At 49.7% G+C, this 22,152-nt stretch overlaps 1 protein-coding gene across 3 annotated transcripts in view; it reads right to left on the bottom strand.

Moving 5' to 3' along the window:
* The window catches only part of SAAL1 (serum amyloid A like 1), an 887,265-nt gene that overhangs the window by 776,212 nt on the left and 88,901 nt on the right, over nucleotides 1-22,152 (bottom strand). For all 3 annotated transcript variants that reach the window (XM_069623790.1, XM_069623789.1, XM_069623791.1), the window contains one exon: nucleotides 8,355-8,533. In XM_069623790.1, coding sequence (XP_069479891.1) covers nucleotides 8,355-8,471 — 117 coding nt within the window. In that variant the 5' untranslated portion in view covers nucleotides 8,472-8,533. The remainder of the gene's footprint in view (nucleotides 1-8,354; nucleotides 8,534-22,152) is intronic.

The following is a 22,152-nucleotide window of genomic DNA, read 5'->3' as shown; positions in this document are numbered from 1 at the left end:
TGCGTTTCAAAGTCTTATGTAAGGCCCTCATTTGCTTTTCGGCTACGGCACACATGACCTCCCCTAATTGGGACGCCAATTCTTTTTCCACCGCTCCCCACTGCTTTTCCCTCTGTACCTTGAGCGATATTAGTTCTCCCTGCATCACTGCTTCAAATGCATCCCAGATCCCTTCCTGTGTAGCCTCTTGAGTGTCATTAATGGCAAAGTACCCATCTATTTTGTCCCCCATGGCCTCCACAATCATTTTGTCATTTAGGAGCACTCCTGGGAACATCCATCTCCACAATCCTCTCCGCTCCCCATGGTTCCGAATCGTCACAAGCAACGAGGCGTGATCTGACAGTGCAATCGACCCCAGAGTCACCTCCCCAATATCCGCCTTATCGACGTGGGTGATGTAATCTATCCTGACAAAGACTGATAAATATGCGAAACACATGTGTACCCCATTCTCCTCCCCCTTCACTGTCCGCCAGACAGCCCGCAGGGTTAAATGATCAAAGCTATCCCTTAATGAACAAGAGGGCCCTGTCACCACACATCGCACTCGAGGTCCTGTCTATGTGCGGGTTCCATGCCAGGTTAAAGTCCCCAGTGGGAATCACTTTCCCCACCGCTAAGCGCTCTAGTCTGGTTGCTACATCCCGTAGGAACCCATACTGCCCAACATAAGGTGCATACACAGTCGCCAGTGTGATCTTTCTGCCCCATCTGCATCCGCACAAAGAGATACCTGCCTTCTGGATCAGCCTGGGTTTGTGTCATTTGTGCTTTGAACAAGTCCTTAAACCCAATCAACAACCCCGCCGTTTTCCCGTGGGCATTGGCTTGGTAGATCCACGAGAACTGTCTTAGCCGGATCCTAATTTTATCTGGCTTCCTTATGTACGTTTCTTGGAACATTATGATGTCCACCTTCTAATTTGCGCTTCTACCTTTTTGCACTTGACCGGGTTCAGCCCCCTCACATTATGTGTCAACACCCTGAACTCATCCTGGGGGAAATCGCGGTTCTCTTTCCAGCCGGTTATCGTGCTATATCTTTCCTGCCAATCACCTTTTCCACCACTGACACTCCCCCCCCCCAACTTTTACAACACCCCCAACTATATTTACTGCATTCCCCCCCCAGCCCCACCAACCCTTCCCAAGTCGAATCAGAGATCCTGCAATACCCTCGGGGAACAACCCATGGCCCTGATCAGAGTAAAAACCTGGGGCAAAACACCTTTGGAGGTTAACTATACCTCCCGCCATATTCCAAGATCCCCACCTCCCTATTACCCCCCCACCCGGACTACCTCGTCCCAGGTGTACCTCTCCATTGATCCTAGCTTGCCACTCCATCCTCTACTCGACCCCTCCCCCCGACTCGTATTTAATTGACATGCCCCTCTCTAGTCCAGTCAACATTCATATCATTCCCTTCTCCCCACCCCCCTCATAATAATCATCATCATCATCATCATAATCATCATCATCATCCCCGGCATTTAGCTGGCACGATTTCCTCAGCCTGCCCCCTCCACGGCTCATGCCTGCGGTCCCATCAAGTGCACCCCCCTACGCCCCAATCTCCCTGGCACCTTAAACCATTCCCACTGTACTTCACCGTGGTGGTGGGGGGGGGGGACGGGTGGTGGTGTCATCCAGGCCGTCGCTCTGTATCGCTTTCCAATTCTTCCAGATGTTAAGAGAGTCTGCCCTTCTGCACTCATTATCCGATGCTGTGTCCCATCTAGCATAAAGAGCAGGCCAGAGGGGAAGGTCCACTTATACAGGATGTGCTTGGCATGGAGCACCCTCGTCACTGGGCCCATAGCCCTGCGCTTCTTAAGTGTTGACAGCGCCAGGTCCTGAAACAGCTGTACATGTGAGCCGTTTATGGGGACACTCGCCTACCCTCTCGCTGTTCGCAGTATACCGTCCTGGTGGCCATAGGAGGTTAGGGCCACAAGTACATCTCTCGGTCTCATTCCTGGCCCCGTTCTCTTGGGCACCACTCTATGAATACGGTCAATCCCCGCAGCCGTCGGTGCCGTATCTAACAAGAGGTCCCCAAAGCACTGTTGAATTGTTTCTCTCAGCTCTGCATCTTTGGACCGTCTCACTGAGTCCTTTTACCCAGATGTTAGATCAGCGTGAGCGATTCTCTAAATCCTCCACCTGTAGCTCCAGATTCTGGCTCACTCACTTCAGCAGCTCACTGTTTTGCCTCACTTCCTGCGACACCTCTGATAGTCCCTGCTCTGTGGTGTCCACTCTGTCTCCTAAGCTCCTCACTTCTCCACTCACCTCCTTAAGGGAGCTACGTAGAACTTCTTTCAGTGATGCAAACTGATCTTGGAAGGTCACCATCATCCTTCCCTCCAGATACAGGAGGCATTCCTTTAAGTCATCTTTGCTGAGGGCCATGTCGTCTTTTTCTTGATTCTTTTCGTCACTCCCTAGCCTTTGCCCTTCGTGAGCGGCTGTTTCCTCTTCTCCCAGCTGCTTCCAACAGTGCTCCAGTTGTCCTTAGGGCATATGGTGTGGCTTTTGACGGGCTGGCATACCCTTCCCCTTTGGTCATGGCATTTGGGGGTTGCCCCCCCACCGCCCCTCTCTTTCCGTGGGACCCACCGGGCAGCGCTATCTTCCATCTCAGTAGCGATCACCTGTCTCCTCCCATTCAGGGTCACCCCCGATCTTCTAATGGAGCAGGGCCAGATACCCATGTACACCAGCTGGGTCTGTCGCCATGCAGTTTCTCTAGGAATCTGTCCCTGCTCTCACCGGCACCCCCATGGCACCCCATTATCTCCTCCCTTGAAAGCGCTTCCGTCATGATCTCTGCTTCCAAAAGGTCAGGGTTTTCCCAACTCCCTTGGAAGCAGATTCATAACCCAGGTTCCGAGTGCCAACCAATCCCAATTGGGACCTTTTGGACCCAGTCCTGGCGCCAGTGGCACCAGGCTCATAAATATGCCCAGTCCCAGCGCTGGAAGCGCCGGGCTCATAATGCTTGGGTGGACTTACCTGCAGCAGACCATGCTGCTTACTTGCCTGCCAGTTGAAGCCTCTGATCCTCTTCTGTTTGGAACTACTTTTCCTGTTGGGTGGGGCAGGAGCCACTCCCTAGGTTCAGAACACTGGAACTCTTCTGGAAAGCAGGAACTCTTTTCTTACCTAGGCGTGGCTGTGGAAGGAGACACCTAAGCACTACAGGAGGCTATTTAAACCACACCCGATGGATGAATCTTGCTTTGCGTTATTCTGCATCCTCTGCAGCAGAACGCTCATCGTGTCTTCTGCATCTGATCCTGGGCCTAAGGAAAAAGGCTTACCATCCTGAATCCAGTCTTCAGCAACACCTATAAAGACAAGAAAGAACAGGTTAGCATTACGGTCTTCAGTGACAGCTCTTCACTTACCTGGGCCATCGGCTGTCACCAACACCTCGCGCTGCATTCTGAAAGACAAAGGCTTACCTACTCTTCGTGCGCTCCGGAGGTCTTCACACTGCATTCCGGCATCTGAAAGACAAAAGCTTACCAACTCTTTGCACGCTCCGGAGGCCTTCGGCGCTGCATCCCGCATCTGAAAGACAAAACAAGGTGCGTTTAAAGACATTGGGGAACTTTAATACTCACGTGCCATTACTCCTTTCCACATCTAACCCAGTGGGTATTCCGGCACCCTGCAGCGGCTCCGAACTTGTACCTGCAAAATAAAAAGACAGTTAGAGCGCATCGTGAAGCAGGCAACAAGCGCTTACTTACGTGCTTCCAGGCGCTTCTATTCATCACACGGGCTCCATCTTCAACTCACTTCAGCCCGTCATCCACCATCGCCGGAACCCTGCAAAACAAGAGACATCATTACTAAAGACTTTAAAGACATTAGAATTACTCGAAACTTACCGTTCGTGCAGTAAACGACGGACAGCAGTCCTCTGAAGTCAAGAGGCCTGCTCCCCTTATCCAGTGAAGAAACTGGTTACAGCACCCTGCCCCGAGGCAGATGGAGAGCACGGCGTTCACTTACCTAAGGTGAGAGCGTTCACCTTCGGGGTTCTACAGGAGAAGAGAAAGGGAAGAAGAGAGAGACATTCAATAACCCAGTTCATTAATCCCATATTTTCTATCTGCAGACATCTTACCCTTCGAGTCAAACATACAGTGCACAGAGGTCCAGCCCAAAGAGCCAGCCGTGTGTTACACATCACCTTTGAAGATACGGTATACGCCCAGTCAAGACCGGCGCCTCTACGGGAATCAGGTGAGCGTTACAGCTTCCTTGTGGTCCACGGCAAGGGGGGAGGGAGGAAAAGAGGGAGGGCGCTGCTGGGTGGGCTTAGTGTGAGAAACCTGAAGGTGTCTCACCCGCTAGTTCCCGGAGACCTGTCATCCAGGTGGCCAGGACACGGCCGTCACTTTTGGATCCAGTTCCTAGGGGTGGACCAAAGCTTGAGGATCACCTCGGTGAGGGGTCTTCGGGAGTGGGACACCGGATGGCGAGACATGGTGTCCCCTTCCCTGTAACACCTTCCCCACATCCTACCAGGTAGGAAACTAGGAACTCAAGCCCCCCTACCCCCCGGCCGTTTTCCAACACAAACACTTTCTCACAGACAGCTCACTGTGAGAGAAAACCAACACCCGAACCGTATACCTGACATGTCCCAATACATTGGTCAGGCAATTGCTGACCATTATACACAGCTGACTTCATCACACTTCCCCCACACAGATAAAAGTCGGAGCACGAAGGCACACTCTGAGCGAGGCAAAGCACCCGAGGAGGCAGCAGTTCCAAGATGGCAGTTTAATACAAGGCGAAAGACGGCAGAACCAAAGAGGATAGCAAGGAGGGAAGTGCCCTTGATCTTTTCAACGGAAGCCCGTTACTTTCACGAACCTTCGTGAATTGGAAACGTTAAGACCCTGAATCAAGGCTGAGAAAGCCTGCATTGTGTGTCAGAGGTACCGGGGCTCTCCCACGTCGATAGTCAAGCCGGGGCAAATCGTTTGCCACCATCATACTGTCCTTGCCAACTACAAAGCAGCGCAAGTGAAGTCTGCACAGCCGGTGAGTTGGGAAGACTGATACCAGACAGGTTGGTGTTGAAGCCAAGGTTGCAAGCGGCAGCATTGTAAATTGGAAACTGATGAGAACAGTGTATGAAGCATATATGGCAAGAGACACGTACACAATTAACCTGCAGATGAGTGATTGAACTTTGAAGCCAAGATCCGATACCGTAGACAGTGGTCCTGTACCACATGGGTGCTCATTCGAAAGTCTGTTATTTATCCAGCTGAAAGGTGGCAAATGTGAAGAGTGATAAAGAATTGTGAAATCAAAGTGGTCCTGCAACAGGTCAAGAAAAACCCTGTGCACATTCAAAAGTCTTCGATAGGTGATGAAAAGATATATCAAGTTGATCTGAGCCCGACTGAGGGGGATCCGAGATCTGAGGCAGACTGAGTGGTGGAGGTTGTATGCCTCCGATCTCTTCGTCAGTGGTGTGGGCTAGTAGGTACCCGGCTGGTCCCCCAATCCACCTCCATGTGCTCTGCGGGTCCCCCGCCATTCCCCCCAACTCCTTTGCAGGGGCACTCCCTGGCCAGACCACTGTGCACCTCTGGAGCCGCAGTAGGGCCCTGCACCGATCGCCGATCCCAGCGTTGTCTTACTTGAACTCCTGTGGAGGATTGGGGGTCAGGGGGGCTTCTTGCTCCTCTGCACTACTGGACTGTCTCCCACTACCATACAGCGACCATGATGTGTCCTCTCTCGGGTGGGCTCAGTGCATCGGTTCTAGGCCTGGGACTGAGCGCAGGGCTTCATGTCCTCACTCATCGGCGGCCATCTTGGGCTCCCCAGAGCCCCATTCTAGAGGATTTAGCTTTCTTTGAGAAAAACGTTCTTGAAGTGTTTCAATCTCCCAATCAAATGGCTTCGGCCCAAAGCCAGTTATTGGACTTGAAGCAAGGGAACATGGATATTATTACCTACTAGCTGGGGTACCTGGCGTTGCCCGTGGTTGCTCTTGTCCTCATGTCAGCAAGTCTTGCTTCAGTTTGCTCTGGCATCTCAGTTTGCTCTGGCATCTCATTTGCCCTAGAGAAAGTTGCTCTTGTCCTCTGGTCGCCAAGTCATGCTACTGTTTGTTGTTGCGTTTCAGATATTGATTTTCGCTTTGCATCAGATGGAGCTTTTCCAAGTGATGTTCACTTTTTGTGTGGCATGTTTCAGTCACTCAATGGCTTCAGCACATTTGAGAAAATGTCCAAGAAAGATTGATTGATTGTGCTCTCTTCTCGTGAATGAACTTAAGTAAACTGTAACCTTGCCATTTCCCATATTTGGAGTGGCGTGATAAAAAATGTGAATTTATTGCCTTTATAAATGCTTTAATAAACACTTTTGAACTGTATAGAGTAGTAATCAATTTCAAAGGAATAACCAAAACATCGAACATTTTGCTTCAGACACTTTTCAAAATGTTGCCTCCTTCTAGTACCTACTGTAGTTAATCTGGGTGAGAATAAGTAAATTTGAAGACGTGGGTTCAACGGTGTGGATTTGTATAGCCGGACAAACATACACACAGACATATCTAGCTGCCGGATCTTTATTACCCGAAATCACTCAGCAATCCCTGTTCAGGAGGGGTCTGAAAGAAGAATACAAGTACGAACTGGTGCATATTGACGAACCTGCTACCCTACAAGAACTCATAAATCAGGCGATACTAATTGATCACAGACTTTCCGAACGACAGGGGCAACGGGGGCGTCATGACGCTTGATGACAAAACCTGATACCCATGCCAGTAACAGGCCCCCCCCCCAGCAGGACCAAACGTTTTTAGGGAACCAATACAATTAGGTGCCATTTGAGGTCCGCTGTCTGAAACCGAAATGGACCAGCAGAGACAAAATTGTCTGTGTCGGTATTGTGGTACTGCAGGACATTACTTTGCCTTCTGTCCTCAGCGCCCACCAAAGCCAGCGGGAAACTAACTCCTTTTTGCAGTGGAGGGACGCTGCAAGCCTGAGCGGTCTACAAACAGTTCCATTATCACAGTGGCGTCTCTAGAGGGGGATAGGGGGGTCCGGGCCCCCCCCCTGTGAAACCCTGTACCCCCTTCTGCCCCCCTACCAAAGACGAGCAGTGACCATGTTCTCCCCCTACTTTTGTCTGTGCCCCCCTTCTTTTGTCTTTGGCCCCCTCTGTGCCCCTCCTAAATTTGATTCCTGGCGACGCCACTGCATTATCATCTGATACAGAAGCATCACACATGCTCCAAGCCGTGTTATTCGTGGTACAGATTGGCAAACGATGGGCACCAGAACATGAGGTATTAACCACTGCCGCGCTGGTGGACTGCAGTGCTTCAGGGACTACCTGGATGTGGCTTTTGCGAAGAGGAATGCAATCCCGTTACAATCCAGGGAGAAATCAACGCAAGTAACAGACATTGTGGAAACCTCAGAAATACCAGCAAGTGAGGCGATTTGCTCTACACTTATAAGCAGCACGTGCACTGCCACCTAAAAGCCAAAACTAAAAAGGGTGTGAGGGTGGGAACAAAAACACACAATTAAATGGTTCCCAAATCTACCCGTAAATCTGAAAGTGGAGTAGTTTGTGAGGACCTTAATGTTACCCGTGCAGCAGAATGCCCTAACTAACAAATTTTAAAAATGTGACAAAGAATAGCGGAAACTCCAATTGCAAAAAACGGCACGGCATCGGAAACTGAAACAAAACCTACTTGTGAAGAGACCACTGTCACCGGAAAGAGAAATCGCTTTCTAAAATCCACCGAAATCTATAAAATGTCAAAATAACATACAAACTGAATTGTTAAAAGAATCATCAAACTGATCCGAAACGCATGCAGTCTCCTTTTGGAGACTCGAGGTGTAGCCATATGCCATGTTCAAAACAAACCTAATGATTTACTATAAATAGATGCAACACTCTAAAAGAACAAGTAATGTTGGAAAGGCTAAGGTTAAAAGACATTCGGAACCAGCAATTCACAAAGATAAGATTTTGTAGAACAGATAGGTCTACCACTCTCACTGACGGGTTGGCAAGAGCGGGAAAGCAAGCACTCACTAAGGTTCATTGCTCCAATGCTGTATTATGATGGCATAAGGGACTCTACCACTCGACTCGAGTGGGATCCATTTTAAGGCTTGATGTAGTTTCCACATATAGCTTTTCAAAATAGTATATCATTTGCAACATACCAGTGACTGTAAGGAGCAGAATATAACCTAAGAAAAATACTATGTGAACCTGCTATTTTTTAAGAATCTCTTACGTCCGTGAATAAACACATGTTCACAAACCTCAATCAACTTAGTGAGTGTGTTGAATAGCCAGTGCTTGCTATAGATGGTATTGCCAATAGAATCCTCAGCAGGGTCTTCGTCATCACTCGGAGGTGGGGAGGGGTTCCGGTCCATTTCAAAAGAATTTCGATGACGGACTGGACTGATGCCGCCAGAATCTTCTATGCATTTTCCATCTAAAAAATAAAATATTAAGATAGAGATTTGAATTAGACTTGCCTAGCCATCTTTTTGAACATTAACAGGGCCTACAATTCAGATGAAATGGTGGACATTGGTACATTAAAATGCACTCTTTTCTTGATGCAAGAGTATAAATGGCTGCAATTGTGTGCAAGTGTGCGCACACACATTGTGAGCAGAGACCCCATTCAAGCCAAGGAGTGCAGCTTGTCCTACTTTGGATCAGGGGGCTGCATTCCCTGTCCTTCCAGCAGCGGTTTACAAGTCTGGTAGGAAGAAGTTCAAAAAGGATATCTTGGCCTCTAATCCTGGTCTTCCTATCGCCGACACCTACTCCAATGCTTCCGCCAGACAGACCCTCACCGACATCCTCTTTGTCGTTCCTTCGCCAGATCTATGGACTCCTCATATGGTCTCTGTGCTCTGCCCTATCTCCTCCTCTCCCATTAATGGTGGCACTCGCTGCGAAGTTCTCATGGCTTCCTTCGACTCCTCTAAAGTCATCATTAATGTCTATCTAAATGGCACTGTCATGGTCCAAGGCCCTCAGGCCAATCTCCTCCTCTTTGATAGGCGCTTCCCTCACCTCAATTTCCTTTCATCCCCTGCTGTCCCCTCCTCTCCCCCCTTGGCTACCTTGTCTTCTCTCTCCTCCTCCTCCTCCTCTGCCCCTCCTAGGGCTCTTTCTCCTCCACAGGGCGTACCTCTGATCTGTACCCCTCCCCGGAAGGTCTTTAAGGCTGGCAACCTTCTTCATATTGCCACTCTCAACTCTTGCTCTGCCATCAAACACTCCTCTGACATCTGCCACCTCCTTGAAGAACTAGACCTTTATGTCCTTGGTCTTACTGAGACATGGTTCACGGCCAGCTCTGTTACAAGCTTTGACACTCTCCTCCCCGATGGCTACAAGATCCTCTCACCACCCAGATCCTCCCGGTCCAGTGGGGGGGTAGCCCTGATCTTTCCTGAGTGGATTCCTACCTCTATCATTCCCACTCAGACCTACTTCTCTTTTGAATGCCTTGTCTGTAGGCTCTCTCGCCTATCCATTCTCTTACTGTGGTTACCATCTACCGGCCTCCTGGTCAAATCACCTAATTTCTCTCTGAGTGGGCAGACCTCTCCTCCTTCCTCCTGGCCTCTACTACTCAACTCCTCCTCCTCTGTGACCTAAATATACATTTAGACTCTCCTTGCTCCTCCTCTGTACTCTTCCGTGACCTCTGCGACTCCCTCTCCCTGTCCATCCTCCCCTCTGGCCCGACTCACTCTGCATGATCTCCTCTGACCTCCCCCTCTCCATCCCTCTGACCACTCCTCTCTCCTGGAGTGATCACTCCCTCCTCTCATCTCATCTCATCTCTCCCTCTCCCTCTCTTCCCCCGAAGCCAAGCCTACCCCAACACTGCCACCTACCTTCTCGGACATCCGGCCCATGAAGCGTGTGTCAGTTGAGGCTTTTGCCTCCACTTTCTCTCCCACCCCCTCCACCTTTGGCTGTCTCTCATCCTGATACAGCCCTGTCTCTGCTCTACTCTTCAATTTCTGATACGCTTGATGTTCTTGCCCCTGTCATGAGGATCCGTTTGAAGTCCAAAGCCAAGTGCAATTCCTGGTATGACTCTGACCTAGCTACACTTAAACGTAAGTGTAGGGCAGCTGAGAGGAAATGGAGGACTTCCTGTTCATCCTCTGACAAACTGGCCTGTCGCCTGCTACAAAGGCAATACCGACTCTCTGTCCTCACCAAGAAGAGAGTCCACATTCAAGCTTGTGTCTCTGCGGCATCTAACAGCTCGGCCGAACTCTTTAAAATCTGCAAGGAGCTGGCCAACCCTGCTGCAGTCTCTACCCCTCCTGTTGCCTCCCAGGCTCTTTGCAATGCCCTTGCCTCTCACTTCATTAAAAAAAAAAACAGGACATCCTGTCCACCCTCTCCACCCACACTGCTCCTCTTCCCTCTCCATCTGTGCTTGCTGACCCTCCTTTAGCCACCATCCCACCATCCTTCTCGTCCTTTCCTCTTTTCACCCCTGACGAGGTTGCTAGACAAGTCCGATCTATGAAAGCCTCTTCAAAACAGGTTCATCCCTGTTCCTCTAAAACCATCAAGGACCACATTGAGACCCTCGCTCCGGCCCTTGTTGATTTTTGCAACCACTCCTTTGCCTCTGGATCCTTCCCCCTCCCCTCTGAAGCACTCTTTTGTGCATCCTCTTCTCAAGAAACCCACAGCTGATCCTTCTTGTCCAGCTAACTATCGCCCAATTTCCATTACTCCCTTTCTTGGCAAACTCCTGGAAAAGTTGGCCATCTCTCAGCTTAATCTTCATTCCAATTCTGTTGGCTGTCTCCATGCTCTGCTAAACAAGTGTAGCCCATGCGCACAGCAAAAATAGACATCCTCTGAGAGCACCATAAACTGGACTCTTATCTCCAGTTACTCCCAAGGCGAGTACCCTAGCCCCAGCAGCACAGATTGATTGATTGATATTTTATTTCTATTGCGCTCGTACACAAGTGTTCCAGAGCGCGACAAGGCAAGGGAGGGGATCAGGGGAGAACAAAACAGCGATCTTACTAGGCCCAGTGACATTGAGAACGCGCAAGTGCATGGGAGAGGGGGGAGGGGAAAAGTGCATGGAAGGGGGGAGAGGTGGAAAGTGCGAAGCAGAGGAGAAACAGATAAATAACAATAACTAAATAATAAAGGCAACAAACAGTGGTAATGCAGCCAGCAATTTGCAAGTGCTAGGTTTAAGGCAGCAGACAGGGTAGGTCCGATAAGTGCAGGAAGAAAAAGGGGGGGCTGTATGGGTACAGATACAGACCCCAGTGCAAGGGGTGGCCCGGAGGCAGTGCGGGAGGGTGACAGGATCAGCAGGTACCTGGGCCCAAAAGACAGAGGGTGGCCAGGTGCACGGTGCCAAGAGAGAACAGATCAGCAGGGGAGGAAAGAGGTCAGCCAGGCCAGAGCCTGATCAGTGATACCCATGTTTTCACAGAGACGGTTGAGCAGGATGGTATGGTTGACCGTGTCAAAGGCAGAAAAGAGATTGAGTAGGATGAGGACAGAGGGAATGCTAGAGTGAGAGTTGGAGAGCAGATCTTCACAGATGTTCAGGAGAGCAGTTTCCGTGCTTCTGGCAGCTCTGAAGCCAGACTGGTGGTCATGGAGACAGCCAACAGAATCAGAATGACGATTAAGCTGGGAGATGACCAGCTTTTCCAGGAGTTTGCCCAGAAAGGGAGTAATGGAAATGGGGCGATAGTTAGCCGGACAGGAAGGATCAGCGGTGGCGTTCTTGAGAAGAGGATGCACAAGGGAGTGCTTCAGGAGGGGAGGGGAAGGATCCTGAGGCAAAGGAGTGGTTGCAAAAGTGAGCAAGGGCCGGGGGAGGGTGTCAACGTGGTACTTGATGGTTTTAGAGGAACAGGGATGAACCTGTTTTGACGAGGCTTTCATGGATCAGACCTGGCTAGTGACCTCATCGGGGGAGAAAAGAGGAAAGGATAAGAAGGGGGCAGGGGGTTGGCTGAGGGAGGGTCAGCAAGCACAGATGAAGAGGGGAGAGGAGGGGAAGGGGAGGAGTGGGTGGACAGGATGTCCAGGGTTTTTGAGATGAAGTGAGAGGCAAGGGGATTGCAAAGAGCCTGGGAGGCAGCAGGAGGGGTAGAGACTGCAGCAGGGTTGGCCAGCTCCTTGCAGATTTTAAAGAGTTCGGCCGAGTTGTTAGATGTCGCAGAGACACAGGCTTGAATGTGGACTCTCTACTTGGTGAAGACAGAGGGTCGGTATTGCATTTGGAGCAGGCGACAGGCCAGTTTGTCAGAGGATGAACAAGAAGCCCTCCATTTCCTCTCAGGCGCCCTACACTTACGTTTAAGCTTCGACTGTCTGTGTCGGACAAGGTCTACTTCCCCCAGACTGAAAATGAGAACTGCTCCAGGGCTAACAGCAATAAGCGCTTTGGTCAGAGGCCTGCATGACACAGTGGGTATAGTAGACACTGAAGGCGGCACTGCAAAAGCTTCAGCACTTCTGGGAGCAAGGAAGTGCATAAACTCTGATACTTTCATGGCATCCAAACACTACACAGCTCACAAAAAGTTGCATTCCTCACACAATATGTATGTACACTGCACAGGTGTGTACCAGGAAAAGAGATTGCATGCATGTTTTCATAGTGTGTAATGCCACAGCTTTGCATTTACACAGAATTGTAAATATTCAATGTATTGGCACTGTATTGAAAACTGTGGCAGGGCAGGGTGCTTCTAGAATGTAGGATTCCACGTCTTCCACAATCAATACAGCAGCGTTGATAAAGACAGGGCCTTCCTAAGCAGCGACCTGCAACATGTCTATAGAATATAACAGTCACGTTAAAGCACATTGGTGAAACTGCATACTTATCACTGCAAAGACTGTCCATAGACGGGGGCGCGGCTAAGCAGCCATGTGAAAGGACACGTTTCCACTGTGGCTCCTGATGATCCTGTCAACATCCTGACATCGCCGCGAGAATAAGAACATGCAAGATTAATAATTTGAAGAGCTAGTGTGGGACACTGTGAGGCAAGCCATCACGCATTATCAGGCTGCCTCCTGCAGGAAGTTTGAAGCCCGAGGCGTATACAATAAGGAAAAGAAGATGGCCGCCGTCCATTGGACACAGAAAACAAAGGACTTCGAAGAGCCGTGACGGATTCACAGGGTGCTGCAAAGTGAACATAGGAGACAGCGTTCAGCAGCGGCCAGGGGCGCAGAATCAAATGCACATGCTGATTTCCCTGATTGGAGCTTAGCATCAGCACGGCTTGCGGTGGGGCTCCGAAAACTAAAACGGATGTGTGGTGCTGACCCCTGATGTAACCTACGCGAGGGAGAAGGACGCGTAGGCAGCCGCGGTGAAACTGAAAGAGGACTGGTGCTGGGTCGTAGGAGCACCGGAGATGATTGTACGTGAGCCGGCCGTGGCTGATCTACGCTGCTAAGGCCAGGAACAATATGCGGAGAGGATACAAGTATCCAATGCCGCTTCTTTCATGAGGCTGGATACAGTAACTGTCATTGAACGTGTTGTGGACACCTCCAAGCTACACTAAAGAGACGGGTAGCTGCTAGCTGCGAATGTCCACGTTGTTAACTTGCAGAGCACACGGAAGGCAGGCAGGCTCTGTTGATTGTGGGCATTCAGGCTAAGTTGATAACTCCTGATTACACCTGGAACTTGCCCGAACAGGCACTGAATACACCAGCTGCTTATGCAAAGTTCACACGGAAGAGACCGGTGCTGCTAGAGGAGTTTGTGTCACACCCAGCCGAGGTCCATCTGTAAGAGCCCCCAGAGACCGATGCTGGCACATGAGGATTGCACAGACCAGGTAGCTTGATTAGATATAAGAGGGCTTGGCGCCTGCTAGCACACCAGAGATGGGGCACTGGTCGCAGTGCCCCATGGAACAGGAACCAATGCGAGCATGTGCTAATGCAAGAGGAGAGCGAAAGACTGAACTCAGCCCCTAAAAAAGGAGGTTAAAGGACAAGTCCAGGGATACTGAAAGAATACGATTAACCGCACACAACTGTACTGAAGACGCACAGAGCCGAGGACGCTGGGGATAATGACTCAAAAGGGAATCAAAGGAAAAGGCAAGCAACCATCCATGGATATCTTCGCCAATCTTCGCCAAACCACACAAGACCCCAAACACGCCCATACAAGCAACGACAGCTTCACCGGAGGGAGCGACCCCGCTGATAAATTAACACCAGATTTTAGCAGCCATATCTGAACTGAAATCCTCCTGGGGATCCGCTTTGGCGGACATGAAAGCGTCTTTGGAAACAAAGATCGCCGCTGTAGGGATAGAAGTTAACCTACTCAGGCAAGACGTGAGAGCGTTGGCAGAACGAACGAGCGGGTTGGAGAGTGCAGTGAAAATTAACACAGAGACCAGCAATGCCAATGCTAAGGAGGTCCACATACTGAAGCAGCAAGTAACCTTGAGAACCGAGCGGAGGAGGCAGAAGGGAGAACGCGACGCAACAATGTTCGTTTGGTCGGCCTGCCGGAAGGAGAAGAAGGCTCGGACCACACAGACTATGTGGAAAACATGCTTATCCAGGAAATAGGGGCCGGCAAGCTCTCGCAAAGATTTGCAGTAGAGCGAGCGCATAGGGCCTTGATGAGAAGACCACAACCTGGAGCCCCACCCCGAGCGATCATAGCTAAGATTCTGAATTACAGAGATAGGGAAAAGATCCTAGAATTTTTCCCGGAAAGGGGGAACAATAAAACGCGCATCGTCAACTGTCACTGCATACCCGGACTATACTATGATGGTACAGAGACAACGGTACAGTTATGTGGCGGTGAAAAGAAGATTGCGCACAGTCAGCCTCAAATACATGTTATTGTATCCCACGAAACTGAAGGTCCTCCACAAAGCCCAAAGCGTACTTCGTCGAGGCTCCGGAGGAGGCGACGGACTGGCTGGAAGCTCAAGGCATCCAGGATGCTGGGGATGGGCAAGGAAACGGCGGACAAGATAAGTGACCTGAGCTGTGCCTCAAACTATGGGTGAGGAGGGGTGCACAAATGGTGGGGATACATAAAAAACGATGAGGGCGCTGGTACAGTATAGATACAGATGTTCGATATGCTTAGGTGATGGACATATTGGACTGGAATATAGAATGGTGTAATAAAGCTATAAGCAACAGATGCGCAAAATGCGATACCAATATAAGAGACATGGGATCTAGAGAGCCTAACCCCAATAAGGAGAAGAGTTAACGTGCCAATAGGATGTAGCTACAAGCCATGTATGTGCTGCAAACAATAGACAATATAGGAGACACAGAATGAGGACAACCTTCCCCCCAATAGTTGAAGTAGTAGAGACGCCACTAGGGCGATATCACCCTGCTGTGCCCCGAGTATCGGTGATAGCTGAGAAACGGGCAAGATGCGGGCGTGCCTGAGATCCAGGGATGGAGCTGGCCAGCAGTTGGGAGGAGGGAGGGAAAATGGAAGGAAGGGGGTTAAGTTGGGGCAGGCAAGGGAGGGGGGAGGGAAGGGAGAGGGAGAGGTTTGGGAAGTTGAAGTGTTTATGGGTGTGATAATGTTAGTTGGGGACCAAGCCTATATCTATAAACCAATATGCCAGATGAGGGTAGAGGGGAGGGGGGATGGGAAGATAACGAATCATGGGGGACCTTAAAGTTATTACCTGGAATGTGAGGGGGTTCAATAGCTACCTGAAAAGGAATAAGGTAATGATGTACCTGCACAGACAGAAAATAGACATAGCGCTGCTAGAAGAGACTCACCTTACAAAAGAAAGATTAGAGGTGGTTCAGAAAAAATGGAAGGGGATGGTGGTCGGGGCGACATATTCAGCTTATGCAAGAGGAGTGATTACCTGGGTAGAACTGCATGTTCCATTTCAATTACTACAGTCCACAGTGGAAGCAGATGGAAGGATGGTTGCAATAAGAGGGCTGGCCGAAAATAAGGAAATAAGCATCATAAATATATACGCCCCCAACCAAGAAACGGAGGCATATTTTAGGACTCTGTACACCAAAATGAGCATGTATGTAGGAGGGGCGGTGATCTGGGGAGGGGACTTCAACTGTACACTAAACCCTAAAATAGACAGATCAGATAACAAAATAGACAGACCCTCCCCGGCTGCCAGGGCGTTGCAGTCTTTGGTGACGGACTTTAGGCTTGAGGATGCATGGAGGGTGCGCCACCCGCAGGACAGACAATACTCACATTTCTCAGCCCCACAAAATTTGTATAAAAGCCTAGATTGCATGTTTGTCACACAGGAACTAATGGCAGAAACAGTACAGACAGAATACAAAGCGAGGGTCTAATCAGACCATTCACCGCTGTTCCTAATATGGCAATGCCAACCCCCAAGAGCAAAGATACCAACGTGGCGCCTCAGAGCAGAGGCACTAAAAGACACACTGTTTCAGGAGGATTTAAGAGAAGAAATAACGAGTTACTTCGAGACTAATACCGGTAGCGTTGAGTCCGCTGGCACGCTGTGGAAGCCTTCAAAGTGGTAGTGAGGGGAATAGCCATAGCTAAGTCCAAGGGACTACAAAGAGGGTTATTAATAGAATTACAAGAGGCGGAAAAAGAGCTGGAAACAGCATTGAGCAGAGAGGGTAACACCAAGGAAGACGCTGAAACTATACTTAGGCTGCAACAGTAATGTGCAGAACACTGCGAAAGACTGTGCAATCTAAACTATAAAAAGTATGTAGAGAGATAGCACGCGGGAGGAGATAAACCAGGGAGAACGTTGGCATGGCTATATAAAAGCGAGACCTCCAGACCACCAATCAGAGCAATAATGAAAGAGGATGGGCGGATAGTGGACACCGAAGAGGGCGTGAATTAAGAATTTCTAAAGTATTATCAACAACTGTATGGGGAAGACGGAGGAAGTGTTGATAGGGAGATAAAGGAAACCCTGGAAGACATAGGCTTGCTGCAAATTAGCACGGAGGAACGAGACAATCTAGATGCACAGATCACCCTGGAGGAATTAGAAGAGGTGGTAATACAGCTATCCACGAGCAAGTCTCCGGGGCTGATGTACTCCCTAGTGAATTGTATAAAATGTATAGAAAGGAGGTGCTCCCCCCGCTTCTAGCAATGCTGAATGAGGCATATGAAATAGGGAAGTTACCCGAGTCCCTGAGAGAAGCGATTATCATACCGCTCCCTAAACCCAACAAGCCGGGCAAAGATTGCGGATCATTCAGACCGCTGTCAATGCTTAATCAAGATAGTAAAATGCTTACGGCAGTTCTGGCAAACAGAATGAGACGGATCATTACCAAACTAATCCACCCCGATCAGACCGGATATGTTCCACATAGGAATATATCCAACAATCTCAGGCGACTCCTCCGAGTGATAGAGCACACTAAGAGGGATGCGGGCGAAATGGCGATCGTGTCACTGGATGCGATAAAAGCCTTTGATTCAGTCAAATGGCCTTGGCTGATGGCGACCCTGGTCAGTTACGGGATAGGTCCTGGGTACCTTAAACGGGTCCATCTATTATACAGTGCACTGCTGGCTAGGGTTAAAACGGGAGCAATAATATCGGAAAGATGGCAAATTAGCAGGGGCACTAGACAGGGATGTCTGTGGCCCCCTAGGTTGTATATCTTAGCACTAGAGCCCCTGGCGACATATCTAAGGCAGCAGTATGATATAATAGGGATCAACATAAAAGGGGAACCACACCTAGTCTCCTTGTATGCAGATGATATGCTGCTGTATTTACGATACCCCAAAGAAAATCTCCAGTATGTCCTGGAAGTGATGGAGCGATTTGCGACACTATCTGGCATAGTGGTGAACCCCAAATAATCATGTATATTTCCGCTGATATGGCTGCCTATATCAGATATGAAAGAGCGCCCAGGGATGATGATGATGATATTGGGGTGGAAAATATGGCATAGGGCCCGTTAGATAATGGAGAACCCAGCTCTGTGTTCCCCACAAGTGCCACTTGTCGCATTGACGGGAAAAGAAGGCCAATTAATGAAGATGATCAGGAAGCACTGGGAACCGGTAGGGATAGCAACAGTGGGAGACATATGGCAGTAGGGGAGTATGAAAGAATTTGGGATGCTGGTGGAGGAAAAGAGGTTGCACACAGGGCAATATATTGCATACCACAGGATGGTGCGGCGCATCCAAGAGACATGGTCCGAATTAGTAATACCTGGACGCCTCCATAGAAATGATGTAAGATATAGCAGAAGGAGGGCACGAGATATCCAGGATATACAAGTTGGTGATGTCCAAAGTGGGGAAGGAGGTGGCGCAACTGAGACAGGACTGGGAGGAAGAAGTGGGTGTCCCTATGAGCGATGGGATGTGGGAGCGGGCCCAAGGGTACCATAAAAAAGTGTCAAGGAATGCAAGACTACAGCAGATGAACTAGTTACTCTTACCTTGTAACGTTCTTTCGATGGGATGTTCCTCCGACGTATTCCTTATCTTAGATAGAAATCCTTCAGCTTTGCTGGCCTCGGAAAATTTTTTCGCCAGAGGGCGCTGCGCGTCGATGATCGCCGAGTCGATGACCCTCGACGGCCTCCGTGCCGACGTCGACGTCATCCTGCCTATAAAGGCCGCGCGCAGCGTCCGTTGCTCAGTTCCGTTTTGTAGTCCCCAGTAATGTTTTTGGATTAGACTAATCACCTTGAAGGAGCATAGGCTGCAAACCCACAGGAAGTCATACTGCGGGGATGGATGGGAGGGTCGATAAGGAATACGTCGGAGGAACATCCCATCGAAAGAACGTTACAAGGTAAGAGTAACTAGTTCTTCGAAGGGATTGTGTCCTCCGACGTATTCCTTATCTTAGATAGACTCCCATAGCAGTGGTATTGTGACTGGAGGCGGGAGTAATAAAAGTTATGTTACCCTTCCAGAATGGACAGAGTGTAACACAGCCTTGCCGAATCTAGTTTCTTGACTAGAGGAGGAATCCAGGCTATAGAATTTGGTAAATGTATGTGCGGACGACCATGTGGCAGCCGCACATATATCTCGAATTGGCACCCCTCTTTGAAGGGCTGAGGATGTTGCGATACCCCTGGTAGAATGAGCCCTTAGATTTTGAGGAGGCTCCTTTCCTGCCAATTTGTAGCACTCCAGAATGGCTAAAATAATCCATCTGGAGATGGTTTGTTTTGTTATTGGAAGGCCCAACTTATGTCCTGCATAACCTACAAAGAGTTGGTCTGCTTGTCTGATCTTAGCCAATCTGCTGATATAGAAGCTCAAGGCTCGCTTAGGGTCCAGCCTGTGCAGTCTCTCTTCCTCCTTCCCCGGATGAGGAGGAGGGTAGAAAGAAGGTAATATAATCTTCTGAGTGATGTGAAACTCCGAGACTACCTTCGGGAGGAAGTTAGGCTTCACCTGAAGAACAACTTTGTCCTTGTAAAAGATTGTATGTGGAGGTTTACACGATAAGGCTTGCAACTCGCTAACCCTTCTAGCAGATGTCAATGCTATTAGCAAAACAGTTTTGAGGGTGAGAAGCTTCAATGAACAAGAGTGTAGTGGTTCAAAAGGGGCACCCTTTAGGAAGTTTAAAATTAGGTTTAAATCCCATAAGGGAACTTGAAAAGGTTTCGGGGGATAAACATTAGTTAATCCTTTTAGGTATTGTATTACCAATGGAATTTTGAAGTATGAAGGCTCCTCTGCAGTGCGCTTAAAGATTGATAGCGCTGCGAGATAGCCCTTAATTGTGCCAACCTGTAGGCCTGAATTAGCCAGGTAAAGTAAGAATGACAACACCATAGGTGTACCACAAGAAAAGGGTTCAATATTCTTTTCTCTGCACCAGCTGCAAAATTTGTTCCAACGGCAGCGGTATAGAGTTTTAGTTGCCGGCCTTCTGGCCGAAAGCAACACCTCCATAACATCATCCGGAAGGTCCCAATCCTTGTACCTCAACCTTTCAGACACCAAGCGTGAAGGTTGAGGGTCTTGATGGCTGGATGGAGAACCTGACCTTCCTTCTGCGAGAGAAGATCCTCTCTGTATGGCAGTCGAATTGGAGGGCAGATGGACATGTCTAGAAGGTCCGGGTACCACGTTCTCCTGGCCCAATCCGGGGCAATTAGGATCATGGTCTTCCGAAACCTTCTCAACCTCCTGATCATTTGAGGAATGACAGGGACCGGAGGGAACGCGTACAGAAGTGGGAACTCCCAGTCCACTACGAACGCATCTCCTAGAGCTCCTCTCGGGGGAAATTCCCTTGAGCAAAATCTGTCGCACTTCCTGTTGATACTGGTGGCGAACAGATCCACTTGAGGGGTTCCCCAAAGGGCGAAGATCTCTTGAAGGACTTCCTGAGCTATCTCCCACTCGTGAGAGACTGTGCTCTGCCTGCTCAGAGCGTCCGCTGTCAAGTTCTTCTCTCCGGCTAGGTGAATTGCCGATAGAGAGATTCCTTCCTGAATTGCCCAAAACCAGAGCTGCATCGCCTCTCTGCACAGTGGTAGTGAGCCTACGCCTCCTCTTTTGTTGAGGTAGTGCATGGCCACTGTATTGTCCGTCATTATTAAGACGTTTCTTCCCCGTACAGACGGCAGAAAAGCCTTCAGCGCTAGTCTGATGGCTCTCAGCTCCAACAGGTTGATATGTAGTCTGGACTCCGATGGAGACCAACGACCGCTGATGGTCAAGTCGTTGGCGTGAGCTCCCCACCCCGTGAGTGAGGCATCCGTGACTACTGTTATCTCCGGCCATGGTTGCCAAAACATTTCTCCTTTCAGGATGTTCTCCCGACAGGCCCACCACTGAAGGTCTCGGGCTACTTTGACCGGGATCCGAAGGAGATCTGTCATCCTTCCTGAGAACTGTGACCACTGAGTTCTCAGTGCCCACTGGAGGGATCTCATTCTCAGGCGAGCCTCCGGCACGAGGAATATGCAGGATGCCATGAGGCCTAGCAACCTCAGAAAGTCGTAGGCTGGGAGATATTGGGCATTCTGAAATCTGATGACCATCTGCAGAATATCTCGAGCCCTCACCTCTGGTGGCAAGGCTTTTCCCAGGGAAGTGTCCAGGACTGCTCCAATGAATTGGAGTCTCTGTGATGGTATCATCTGTGACTTCTTTAAATTGAGGGAGAAGCCCAGCTTGTGAAGGAAGTGGCAAACATAATCTAGTTGTCTCTGAGCCTGTTCCGAAGATACAGCTCTGATCAACCAATCGTCTAGGTAAGGGTAGACATGAATCCCTTCCCTCCTTAGACTTGCAGCCACAACCGACATTAGCTTGGTAAAGACCCTCGGGGCGGAGGTTAGCCCAAATGGCAGAACTCGAAATTGATAATGAGAGCTGCCAATTGCGAACCTCAGGTATCTCCTGTGCCTGGGATGGATCGGCACATGGAAATAAGCGTCCTGGAGGTCTAGAGATACCAACCAGTCCTGAAGCTGGAGGGCCTGAAGGATCTGAGAGAGAGTCACCATCTTGAACTTGTCCTTTCGGAGGAATTTGTTCAATTCCCGTAAGTCTAAGATGGGTCTCAGTCCTCCGTCCTTCTTCGGTATTATGAAGTAGGGGGAGTACCAACCCTTGTTCCTTTCCGCTACAGGTACCAGTTCTATGGCACCTTTCTCTAGCAGGTCTAAAACCTCCTGCAAGAGGAGCGGATCTGGAAGCTTCAAAGGGTTGTTCCCCGGTGGATGACTCTGAGGGATATGTAGGAAGGGCAGGCAGTAACCTTGGGCCACTGTCTCCAGAGCCCAAGCATCTGACGTAATAGCCTGCCATTCCGTCAGATGGTGAGTTAACCTGCCCCCTACTGGTGTTCTGTGAGGGGAGACCTCAGAGTGGTTTTGAAGCGGCTGATGCAGTTGCCGAAGGTAAAGTGGCTCCTGCTCCTGCGGGTGCGGCTTTCTTTCCCCTACCCCGTCCACCACGGGTAAATCTTCCTTGGCCTCTTTGAGCCGGTCGTCCCCTGCCCCTTCCATATGAGGAATAGTAACGAAAGGACCGTCCTCTCCACGATGATCCCGAAGGACGAA

This window comes from Ambystoma mexicanum, chromosome 11, assembly GCF_040938575.1.
Source record: "Ambystoma mexicanum isolate Mex_15411 chromosome 11, UKY_AmexF1_1, whole genome shotgun sequence".
NCBI classification, from domain to species: domain Eukaryota; kingdom Metazoa; phylum Chordata; class Amphibia; order Caudata; family Ambystomatidae; genus Ambystoma; species Ambystoma mexicanum.
This window is presented reverse-complemented; position numbering and strand designations above follow the sequence as displayed.